This window comes from Contarinia nasturtii, unplaced genomic scaffold, assembly GCF_009176525.2.
Source record: "Contarinia nasturtii isolate CC-2019 unplaced genomic scaffold, AAFC_CNas_1.1 Cnas_scaffold_928, whole genome shotgun sequence".
Classification (NCBI taxonomy): domain Eukaryota; kingdom Metazoa; phylum Arthropoda; class Insecta; order Diptera; family Cecidomyiidae; genus Contarinia; species Contarinia nasturtii.
In genome coordinates this window covers 977,549-988,287 of record NW_022198275.1, presented here as the reverse complement: position 1 = coordinate 988,287, position 10,739 = coordinate 977,549, and the positions used below count along the sequence as shown (strand labels likewise).

At 34.8% G+C, this 10,739-nt stretch overlaps 4 protein-coding genes across 4 annotated transcripts; 1 reads left to right on the top strand and 3 right to left on the bottom strand.

Annotated features, from left to right (window-relative positions):
• Positions 1–1,446: 1,446 nt before the first annotated feature.
• LOC116343095 (kinetochore protein NDC80 homolog) lies at positions 1,447–3,549 on the bottom strand. The gene is made up of 3 exons (XM_031770992.1): positions 3,466–3,549; positions 3,360–3,421; positions 1,447–3,193 (listed from the first exon to the last, which is right to left on the bottom strand). Exons 1-3 carry the CDS (start codon positions 3,547–3,549, stop codon positions 1,447–1,449), a joined length of 1,893 nt encoding a protein of 630 aa, XP_031626852.1.
• A 126-nt stretch (positions 3,550–3,675) lies between these two features.
• On the bottom strand, positions 3,676–5,599 carry LOC116342751 (U3 small nucleolar RNA-associated protein 15 homolog). Its single transcript, XM_031770473.1, has 3 exons — positions 5,386–5,599; positions 4,187–5,313; positions 3,676–4,109 (listed from the first exon to the last, which is right to left on the bottom strand). The coding sequence occupies exons 1-3, from the start codon at positions 5,473–5,475 to the stop codon at positions 3,728–3,730; spliced, it is 1,599 nt and encodes a 532-aa protein (XP_031626333.1). The 5' UTR covers positions 5,476–5,599; the 3' UTR covers positions 3,676–3,727.
• Positions 5,600–5,660: 61 nt separating this feature from the next.
• On the bottom strand, positions 5,661–8,382 carry LOC116342752 (histone-lysine N-methyltransferase SMYD3). Its single transcript, XM_031770474.1, has 8 exons — positions 7,689–8,382; positions 7,265–7,506; positions 7,058–7,185; positions 6,812–6,988; positions 6,587–6,686; positions 6,301–6,507; positions 6,056–6,218; positions 5,661–5,989 (listed from the first exon to the last, which is right to left on the bottom strand). The coding sequence occupies exons 1-8, from the start codon at positions 7,814–7,816 to the stop codon at positions 5,767–5,769; spliced, it is 1,368 nt and encodes a 455-aa protein (XP_031626334.1). The 5' UTR covers positions 7,817–8,382; the 3' UTR covers positions 5,661–5,766.
• LOC116342753 (dual specificity protein phosphatase MPK-4) lies at positions 8,277–10,710 on the top strand. The gene is made up of 6 exons (XM_031770476.1): positions 8,277–8,802; positions 8,899–9,030; positions 9,130–9,229; positions 9,340–9,426; positions 9,487–9,543; positions 9,612–10,710. The coding sequence occupies exons 1-6, from the start codon at positions 8,718–8,720 to the stop codon at positions 10,270–10,272; spliced, it is 1,122 nt and encodes a 373-aa protein (XP_031626336.1). The 5' UTR covers positions 8,277–8,717; the 3' UTR covers positions 10,273–10,710.
• The last annotated feature ends 29 nt before the right edge of the window (positions 10,711–10,739 follow it).

The following is a 10,739-nucleotide window of genomic DNA, read 5'->3' as shown; positions in this document are numbered from 1 at the left end:
TATTCCTTTTTTATGATACTTCATTAATATCGATATTAAAAACCAAGTTAAAAACGGTTCTTGTTACATGAATAATATAATATACTTGGTACGTACAAGTCATGTATCTGATTTTAAACAAAAAAGAAGTCACTTTTATCAGACTTTACGTTAACCGTCTCAATTTTATTATATGTACGTCAGACGAGCATAACATCAATGAAAATCAACAGTGAAAATGTCAAGAAAAAAATGTCTTGGAAAGAACCTCTTGGAAAATGTCCTTGTTGCAATTGATTTGTATCAGATTTCTAGGAGTCTCCGAGGCCGAGCTTACTTGGCAGTTATTTATATTTTCTAAAAGTTTTTATTGTTTCAGGTGTGCACGGAAGAACTGTATTTCATCGAACATTTGTTTCAGATTTTCTCGGCCGTTTCACCAATCGATGCCCATTTGTTTCATATACTATTACACACAGGGACCGGTTCGGGCATATTTCTATGCTTGCCTAAATACGCTAGGTAGCATAGATATGCCAATCATAGCCGCAAACGCAAGCGACGCATCGCCGTTCACTCTATATGAACAATACAACGAACATGTATGCAGGCGACCGTGCATTGAGGGACGTACGCATACAATATAGCTCGAATCGAATGACGACGGGTGCGTTGCGGCTTGCGTCTCCGCTATGCTTAGCATAGCTGTCAGGCATAGAAATATGCGCGAACCGGTCCCTGATTACACATCGTTGTATGAATGGCAATATATGAAATACACATTTATCTCCAAATGTCCCTAAAACCATTTAGAGCAAACGTTTGTCACGTAATTGCAGTTTTCAAATCTGGATGTATTTCCACATGGTATGAAAAACATTTAAATTGTTAATGTGTTGAAGCATATCTGGATAGTGCGCTGCGCCGCAGTAAATGTTCTTCAATTCGAATAGAATTATTCAGTTACGTTTTGGATGTCAGTGCACTTGGTCGCAAATTAATATTCTCGTTTCCAAAACAAAAAAATACTAACTTGAGCTCTAATCGGTAATCAGTGCTTATTCATCTAATTTAATGGAATTTCCAACGTAAATTCGCAGTATCGACATTGGTTGAAGCTCCAAAATGTCTCAACAAATTTGTTCGGCCATAAATTCAATAAAAATTCGTCTCCAAATTCAAATTTTCTAAAATTAAAAGATCGAAACGTTTGTTTTTAATTTCTGACTAAAATTAGATGAATTTTATCGGCGAAAACTTCTAACAAAAAGAGGGTTTCTCCGTTTTTTGGAGATCACTTTTTTCGGTGCAATAAAGACCTATAATCAAAAGATATAATTGTGTGAAATATGATGTGTATTATTTATTCCAAAACGACCCAATGTCAATATTTATAAAATTAAACAATTTGTATTTATTATTTTGATGAAAAGCCATTTATTTGACAAGTATACTTGAGTTCAGTGTCTATTCCGGATAATCAAGACCTTCGAACTTTTCATCCAGTATTTTATCAATTTCATCCATCTGATCGGCCAGACGATCTTTTTCTGCCCGAATTTTTTTCGCTTGTGCTTCACCGTCTGCCATAATTCTTGCGTTTTCCGTTTTCATTTTCATCTCTTCTGCAAGTGCTGCAATAATTTTATCTTTCAACGATTGAAGTTTTGCTTTTGCATCATCAGCTTGCTTACACAAATCCCGTGTAGAATTTTCATTCTTTCGGTTTTTCATCGCAGCGTTTTTCTCCAATACGTCGTAGTCATTTGCATGCTTGTCATAGCTCTTCTGTTCGCTTTTGATTTCCTTGGTTAATGCAATCGATTCAGCTTTGAGCACATTCATTTCAATGATGGCTTGATCAAGTTTCATTTTCCCTTTGAACTTTTCAATTTCAACCACACTATAAATATGCAAGAAATATTGATTGACCTGCTCTACTTGTTCAAAGGATGGTGTTGCTGGCAAAAGCAATTTATTCAATTCACATTCGCTGACTGTTTTGTTTTGAGAATTGTTGAGCACTTTTATAATTTGCATACTACGATTATTGATATCGGAGATCACGGTTGAAACATTTTTTACGATTCGAGCATACTTGATTTGATCACTGAAATCCTCGTCTTTTATGTGCTGTTTCCCGTTTTCCAGTGTAACAATTGATGCTTTCAAAAGTGAAATCTGTTTGCCCAATCTCTGATAGTCTTCTCGTTTTTGAACGCATTCAATCATCCTTCCATGAGATTTCCGCATTTGGATGCGTTTATCATTCATTTTCACATGAAGAGCGGCCAAACGATCACGTTTATCTTTAAGTTGTTTTATTAAATCATGTTCCTTTGTTTCATATTCTAGATATTTGGATTCCAATTGTTCAAATTGGTGGATCTTCTTCAAATGAACTGAATTTTCAACGAATTCTTGAGATTTAAGTTTCAAATTTTCGGTTAATAGTTGCAGCTCCGCCTCTGAAGTTACTTTGTTATCCAATTTGGCGGCAATTAAATTATCTGTCATACGTTTAACTAGTACATCGTGTTTACTATTATCTTTGCCCCATAACAAGTATCCATCTTGCATTTCTTTCGAAGAAGCTAATGTATATTTTTCAATTGGTTCGTCGGCAGCAATGGTTGATACACTGGCAATATCTGCTAGCCATAGTAACATAAGGACCATTTGATCAAATGTGTGCGGTGCATTTGGTATTTTTAACATTGATTTGGTGACTGTGTGTGGATACCGTACTTGCTTCAAAAAATTTAGAATGCCTTCGATCGTTATTTGTTTTTGATCAGATTTTTTATTTGGACCACCGTTTCTATTCGGTGTGAATGTTTTCAATTCTTTTCCGGTAATCAAATAAACAAAATGATCCATGATCAGGTGAAATTGATTGATGGTTATCGATTTCATGCAATCATTTTTGAGATTTAATGCAGCATTGGAAAAGTTATGACGTTTTAAAATCTCCTGCAATTTCACTATATTTTCATGTTTCGATTTTGTTAGGTTGTCTCTTGAGGCCGTTGAATACCGTGCGGCCGAAGAACAACTGTGTAATGGTGTTGATATTGTAGATCGGCTCCGTTCCTGCAAACTATTTTCATCGCTGAATCGACGTAAGCCAGCTTTATCACGAGACAACCGTGACACTGTCCATGACCGAGGTACACCATCCAATCGTTTTAATGGTTTTTCGAATAAAGTGACACTAAAACACAAAATTGATTTTTAAATCAGAATATTTTTTTTTCCAAAAATTCAGTTTTTTTGAAAACTTGACTACAAAACCATGGACAGAAGAGTCCTTTCAAGTCTCGAATGAAGAGTTTAAAAAAAACTTGTTACAAATAATAATAAAAATAAAAATTACAAACCTCTTAGATGTCGATTTTCTCAAGCTGTTGATGAGTTCTTTTCGTTCAGCCATTTCACACAACTGAAAATTGGTACAAATGGAAATATCGAATTTTTATTGTTTACGTTTTGACTTTGTAAAAATGATGCTGCACTGATCTGTACGCGTTTAGTTTTGGAATGATTGTAGTATCTAAAGACAAAAGTCATGTTAACACCAATGTCGTCATTATTAGAAAGCAAATTAGAGGTTGGTAATCAGGGGGTAGTAATTACTAAGTGCATACAAGGGTTGCCCAATGATTTTCGGAATATAATTAAGTCAGTTGGCATAAATAGTTTTAAAAAAGGTTTTTCATTTATTACTTCGTATTTTGGATAAATTCTATCAATTAACATCAATAATTAACTGTTTTTTTGCTGTTTCGGATGGTACAAGATCGGATTTTTTCTGTATTCTGCTGATATCAAGCGGAGCAATATTTGTTGTTCCTCGTTCTGAAATACTTGCGCCGGACATAACTAGCTCTAATGCTCCTTGTACTTGTAAAAAGTCTCTCGTTACTTTTTCTTCACGATGCAATGCCTTGGCCAAATTGATGAAACTACGTCCAACCGGACCCGTAAATTCTTTGAATTGATCTTCATAAACATTCAACAGTATATTGGCCGCATCAATTAACACTCTCGAGAATCTATGATCTCCGATGTATCGAATAATGAAGAGAATAATTTTTGCTAATGAGTCATTACTTCGGCCGGCGAGTGCTCTGTAAGTTATCAAAGACAAAAAAAAAAGAATTAAAAATCTAAATCAAATTTAGATGAAATTATACATCAACCATACCTTTCCAAGCCTTTCCGTCGAATCAATTCCTGCATTAAAGTGACGGTAATATGTGGATTTTTATTCATCACATAAGGAACTAGAACCACATTCAAAGCGGCTGTATAATCATATTTTCTCAGGAATTTGTCGTATTTGGCTCCGATCGTTCGATCATAATCCTCAACAACCTCATCGACTTGTGTCTCATTGATTGGTATAACTTTTCGGCTTTTTGGTACTTTCAGTGCTGTGTCTGTGTCATTTTCCATTCGTTGGATTGATATTAATCCATCAACCATACCGGCAACCAGTGCTTCGTCATTGGGACAAACGCCCAAACTTAGTACCGCATTTGGAAAATCAAACGAATGAACCGATTGATAATTTGCAATATCATATACTTTAACATGACGATCAAGACCCGATGACATAAATCTCCGTCCATTGCTGGCCATTCGTAGACATGTGATTGTTTTATGATGTTCTGAAATCTGTGCGATTTGTTTGCCAGATGCAAATGCATCCCACACTTTGATTGATGTGCCGCCAGCACTCAAGAATATTCCACCCGTTGGTAGCCACATCAAAGCTTCAACCGGCCGATCATGATTCACTTCAAATATGACGCTCTTTTCATTCAAACCTCCAACTCGAATGTCAAACATTTTTACCACCTTATCGTAGCCGCCCGAAACGAAAATATTCGGTGAAATTGGACTAGCACAACCGGCACGAATATAATCACGATGCTCTTCATAACTTTGAATCACTTTTTCCGTGGCAATATCCCACAATCTACACGTTCGATCATCTGAAAAACTGACTATTTGCGTGTTATCGGCGGTGAATGAAACACGATGCACAGCAGCCGTATGTCCACGGAAAATACGCAATGGATTTTTTGATGAACTTTCAAAAAGTCGAACAGTTCCATTCTCTTCGCCAGCCACCAATAGACGACCATCTTTTCGGAATGTTGCACCGTACGCATTCTTCTCAAACGCCGATATATTTTGTACAACTAATTTGGTGAGTGGATTGTAGATTTGCACTCGCACCGAACATGAAACCGCAAAATTGTATGGATCAGCGGGCGAAAAATCAATGTAATCAATTGCACCGAACTCTTTCACCAATGTTGGCACCTTTAATACCAAGATTTAAGAAGCATTAGTTTGTTCCTATAGACATAACCTTCAATGTTTTACAAAACTTACCGATAATTTCTTCCAATAAAGTGTGTCTTCGGTTTGAATTCGAGCCGCTTTTAAATACTTTTCGGTATTCAATCTCTTGAAGGATGTCATTCTGAATTTGTGTTACTTTTGTCCGATATTTAAAAAAAATAGTTTCACCAAATGCGATTTGAATGTTTTGTTATTGTTCGCATGTGTTGGAGTGTGTTGCTTTCACAATAGAAAAGCATGTGCGTTGACTACTAATTGACAGAAGTGTCAAATTTACATTTCGGATTGCCCGATAGGAACATTTTGCAGGGGAAATGTTCAAATTGTTTTGGTTTCTTTTATAAATAGACTTTTGTTTTTCGACATAATTTTTTTTATTTTTCGACAACAATTTTGCAAGTGGGTTTTAATTCAGTCTGAATCATTTTGATCACATTCGTTGGCTGCCTGTATCAATAACGGTACCAATTCATTTTTATATAAATTATGCTCTTCGCCATAGGTTATTTTCAGTATATCACTCGCTTTGTTCAAATTATGCAATGCATCTCTTGGATAATTTTTGAATAATTGAATTTTGCCAACTTTCATGTGTAGCAAGCCGACCAATGGATTGAAGTCACCGTTGTATTTCCTATTGTAAAAGAATAAAGATTGAGAATGAATGAAGGGAAATTACAATCATAGCCCTGATACCAACCGAAATCCTGGTAATAGTTCCATGCCATACTCGAGAGCTTCATCCCATTTTTCAACACCAATTGCACTTTCAAATGCCAAATCCAGTGTTTTCAGGAATAAAACATTCATTTTATGCAAAACCCCACGTTGTTTGGCAACCAAAATACTGCAAATATCTAAGTCTATGAAACAAAAAATGCCATGAATGTAAAAATGATATTGATATGTTTTATCATCTTGAAAGACCAAAAGTAGCGAACTTACATGCAACGCTGGACATTTTCATGGAGTCCAAATGCATTCGAGTTGTTTGCATAATATCTTTGAAACGTTGAGCATCTTTCTCCGAAATGCATTCATTGCACTTCGCACATTTTGTTGGATAGCTTTTGATTGTATCAAAACTGATGAATGCTTGGCATTTTGCATTTGGACAGGCGCCAGCATTCATTTCAATCGGCTCTTTATCGTCTGGATTAAATAAAAATTAATTAATTAATTGGCAATTTATTGTAAAAATTCTTGGTTGTTATGATGAGAAAACCCCTACCCAAACATCTTTCACACTTGCATAAAAAGTAGTAGTTCTTCTCCAAATCATGACGTCGCGTCTCGGTGGTATCCATCAAATCCACATAAGAAATGAATATCTAGTTTTGTCAAAAAACGATATGAGCATGAAATTGCAAGTGTGATCTTTTAGTAAGAGATGATTAAAAAGTCTATCATTTTCAAAGTCGGTTAAACCAGTGCACAATAAACAGGTAAATATTACCTTTGACCAGTCGACCGAAGGTAGATCTTCGATTGTTCGGATGTAAAGTGTTATTCCATCAAATGTTGCCACCGCATTTGGCTTGCAGCTGTGATCTGTTACAGATACACCCAAATAAATGCCGGTTCCAATTGAGTTCATTTCTTGGTCCAATATATTAAACGCATTCACGATCATCTGTGCAACAACAAAAAAATGTGAAAAATTAATACATAGTATAAATTCTATAAAAAAAAGTGAACATACTCGTCCGTAGATTGCCAAGAAATCCGTTTGGTTTGGCATTAAATCAACGGTGAGAATATTATGCAGTACAGCTGTTAGCGATTCAACGTGTTCGATTCGACGCTGATCATTCTGAATGTCGGGAAAGTCTGCCAAAATATAATGGATATGTTAATTTGGCATAAAATTATGCTCATTATATTAAATAATAATAAACAAATGACGTACGTGACATTAAATCTTTAAATTTGCGATAAAATTTATCAGTGTAATACCCCTTCTCTGCGCCACCGCCATCGTTTAGTTTAAGTATGATTCGTAAAATGACACGAGCTGCATCCGGAACAATTTTACCTGCAGCTCGTTTTAGACACACACATTCTGCTTTGTGTATTTTCCAACCATTTGTTTGGCACTCACGATTGCAATAATAAACGTATTGGCAGCCAGAACATTTTAGCACTTTTCCACTGTAAACCGATAATAAAACAATTTTAAAAAATCAATAAAATAATTATTTGATCGTCTTTTATTACTGTCGTCGACATGTATGGAAATGGCTTGTTATAGCTCAAATTCGTTTTTATTTATTTTTTTCACGACAGTAAATAAAAGTGGTTAAATTCAATCGATTTATTGTAATATGACTTACAGATGGCCGGTCTTCAGGCATGAATCACATCGATCGGTGCGATATTTTGACTTCAAAACATAGACAAATGGTTGCTCTTTTAAAATACATTTTCCTTTGCGAATAATTTTCAAGTTATTTTTCAACATATTTCTTGCTTGTTAAACAACAAATTGCACTCTGTAGCGTAGCGAAAAGAGAACACCTCTGAACTGGTACTATGTTCAAAACATCAACAACAAAATTAACATGAATATTAGCAAAAGTCTATTTTTAGAAGGGGCCCGGCTGCATCATTCAATATTTCAACCCATCAACTCCGATCACATGTTTTTGCGCGCGAGAAAAACAAACGCAATACGTAATGCAATTACATGTATATCTAACATTGAAATCTTAAAGCACTAAAATATCTTTCGATGTGTTTACCGAATCTATCTTCAATGTCTATATTATAACACTTTCGATTTTATTTTTGGCATCATTCGTTGATGCGCTATCAGAAAAGTCGTTTGTTATTTTGATGTATCGCTGAAAACACACGTTTTATTTACAGTAAATGTCAATCACCAGTTTGTTTACTTGCGAAGGGGAAACAATTGTAGACTGTCATCGATGCCAGGCGGCAATTGTCAATTTTCTGCACGTTTATTTAATAAACAAGTTTTGAAGATTCGAAAAGCAAATCAAATACCAAAATTGTAAATCGACAATTTATTTTCATGTGCTGATATTTACAATATTCTGGAATTTCTGTCAAAATGTCAAAACAACATTATTTGACAGAAACAAATACAAAAAAATGACATGTACCATTGACTGATAATATCAGTGTAAAAAAGGGGCAAAGCGGAAAATTGCTTGGTTGCCTGAGAATCACCGAGCTGAAATGATACACATTTGTTATTTCACAGTGAGCAGTGTGTGAATAAGGATGTGTTCTTAAATGTGTCAATGACATTAGTTTTTTTAAACAGAGACGATATAGAGCTCATGTTTTATATTCTGTGCGTACAGAATGTATGAGACGATAACAAAAATTATTCGAAAATGAGTGGAAAAGGAGCCGAAAACAGTGAAACCGATTGTGATAATCCGATTAGTTTAGATGAAATTGAAAAAGGCTTGTTGCTTGGTATGTTCCATTCAGTTGGAATAACATCAAAACAAATTAAATGTCAATGTTAATAATTTAATATGTGTGCGCATTAAAAATATAAATAATTTTCAGGAAGTTTTAGTGCTGCCTCTGACTTGGAAACACTGAAACAACGAAAAGTTACACATATTTTAACGCTCGACATTTGCCCTTTACCTATTCATATAACAGAGCTTCCATTCATTGAATCAAAATTTATTCACGGTAATTGGCTTTAGGCAAACACAATCTTGGCGCATAATTAGATGCGATCCAACACCCACCATCATCATCATGATTTTATTTTCGTGTTTGTCGTTATAGTTTCGGATACATCCAAGGATGATTTATTATGCCATTTTGAGGAGTGCTTTAGTTTCATCAACGATGCATTGTCCAAAGATAAAGTTGTGTTGGTTCACTGGTATGAGTTATTTATAATTGGACAAATTTATGACACAAAAAAACAGTATACGTTACAGTTTGAATGATATGGATTTTTTTCTCTCTTCTCATTATTTATGTATTTTTCAGTTACTATGGTGTCTCACGAAGTGCAACTATTGTTATTGCGTATGTCATGCAAAAGTATCAACTATCGTTGACACTAGCTTTCGAAAGGTAATGCGATATTATTGAGTGTCTATCATATATTTAAACTGTAATGATTTTATATTACAGAGTAAAATCAAAACGTAGATTCGTGCAACCGAATAATGGTTTTATGGTTCAATTAAGGTAAGTTTGATGTTTTCAAATGGCTTTCAATTGGTTTTTTTTTTACGACAGTTCCCGTTTCAATTTAGACTGTTCCATAAAATGGGTTGGCGCATCGATTCCAATCATGAGAAATTCAAGCTATATCGATTGAGAATGGCTGCCGATAAGGTTCGAAAAGCAAAAATTCTACCACAAAATTGTAGCGATTTAATCAAACCCGACCCAGCATTAATACAATCAAAACCCGAACCAATTGTGTATCGTTGTCGAAAATGTCGACGAATTGTTGCTGCCAAAAGTAATTTAATAACACACACCCCAGCAAATGCCGCTGGCAATGAACTCAAGTCAACGGACGCAAAGCATGTAACATTCCAAGCTGATGTGCATGTTCAAAGCGAAAGTTTAACCGATGATACAAAGGTCGGTTGCTCGAAAGGACTACTTGAAGGAATGAATACATTGTGCATGAACTCAAGCAGCGACAAGTCTTCCGGCTGTGAACCACAACAAGAAGATCGATGCAAGGAGATCTTGTTCATTGAACCATTGGCATGGATGCTTGATATCGGCAAACAAACTCAAGGCAAATTAAATTGCCCCAAATGTCAATCGAAGCTCGGCAATTTCACGTGGATCAATAGTTGCAATTGTCCTTGTGGTAAAAATGTTTCGCCCGCTTTTTACTTGGTTCCATCAAAAGTCGAACTTTCACATGCAGTGAAAAATGTCGAAATTACTGTTTGAAACCAGTTTCATTAAAAAACCCATTCGCAAACAATGTGTTTGCGATTTATGTGATTTTTGCTTACACTGAATATTATGGATGTTGGCAGAGGAAAATCGGTCTTGTTAAATACTTAATAATCATTATAATGATCACCATACATGTTTTACCATAAAGATTAACCATTTTTTGCTCACATTTTTACGTATTTTAGCTTTGAGGCTCAAACCATTTTGAAGAAAAAACAAATTATACATATATAAAATGAAGAAATACCAATATATTCAATCATAATTCCACAATCATTGTTATGAAATTCATTTACTTTTTTCAGTTTTTTTTTTCAAAATTCATTTTTGCCTTCCATTCAACAAATTTATAATGAATTGGTTACAATTTTTTCCAAAATGTTAATTGGAAATATGAATAGTTTGTTAAAATTGTTCCCAAAATTACGATGTTTGCCTTTAAATTATTTAATATTTGA

Excerpts from the sequence above, each read along its gene's own strand:
- LOC116342751 (XM_031770473.1), bottom strand. The coding sequence starts at position 5,475 with ATGACATCCTTCAAGAGATTGAATACCGAAAAGTATTTAAAAGCGGCT. Across the intron at positions 5,314-5,385 it reads TTTATTGGAAGAAATTATCG|GTGCCAACATTGGTGAAAGA; the intron begins GTAAGTTTTGTA and ends TTGGTATTAAAG. Across the intron at positions 4,110-4,186 it reads CGACGGAAAGGCTTGGAAAG|AGCACTCGCCGGCCGAAGTA; the intron begins GTATGGTTGATG and ends GATAACTTACAG.
- LOC116342752 (XM_031770474.1), bottom strand. The coding sequence starts at position 7,816 with ATGTTGAAAAATAACTTGAAAATTATTCGCAAAGGAAAATGTATTTTA. Across the intron at positions 6,687-6,811 it reads CTTCGGTCGACTGGTCAAAG|ATATTCATTTCTTATGTGGA; the intron begins GTAATATTTACC and ends TGACAAAACTAG. Across the intron at positions 6,219-6,300 it reads GAAAATGTCCAGCGTTGCAT|ACTTAGATATTTGCAGTATT; the intron begins GTAAGTTCGCTA and ends TTTGTTTCATAG.
- LOC116343095 (XM_031770992.1), bottom strand. The coding sequence starts at position 3,549 with ATGACTTTTGTCTTTAGATACTACAATCATTCCAAAACTAAACGCGTA. Across the intron at positions 3,422-3,465 it reads CATTTTTACAAAGTCAAAAC|TTGTGTGAAATGGCTGAACG; the intron begins GTAAACAATAAA and ends ACCAATTTTCAG. Across the intron at positions 3,194-3,359 it reads AGAAAATCGACATCTAAGAG|TGTCACTTTATTCGAAAAAC; the intron begins GTTTGTAATTTT and ends TTTGTGTTTTAG.
- LOC116342753 (XM_031770476.1), top strand. The coding sequence starts at position 8,718 with ATGAGTGGAAAAGGAGCCGAAAACAGTGAAACCGATTGTGATAATCCG. Across the intron at positions 9,031-9,129 it reads TGAATCAAAATTTATTCACG|TTTCGGATACATCCAAGGAT; the intron begins GTAATTGGCTTT and ends TTGTCGTTATAG. Across the intron at positions 9,427-9,486 it reads TTGACACTAGCTTTCGAAAG|AGTAAAATCAAAACGTAGAT; the intron begins GTAATGCGATAT and ends TTTATATTACAG.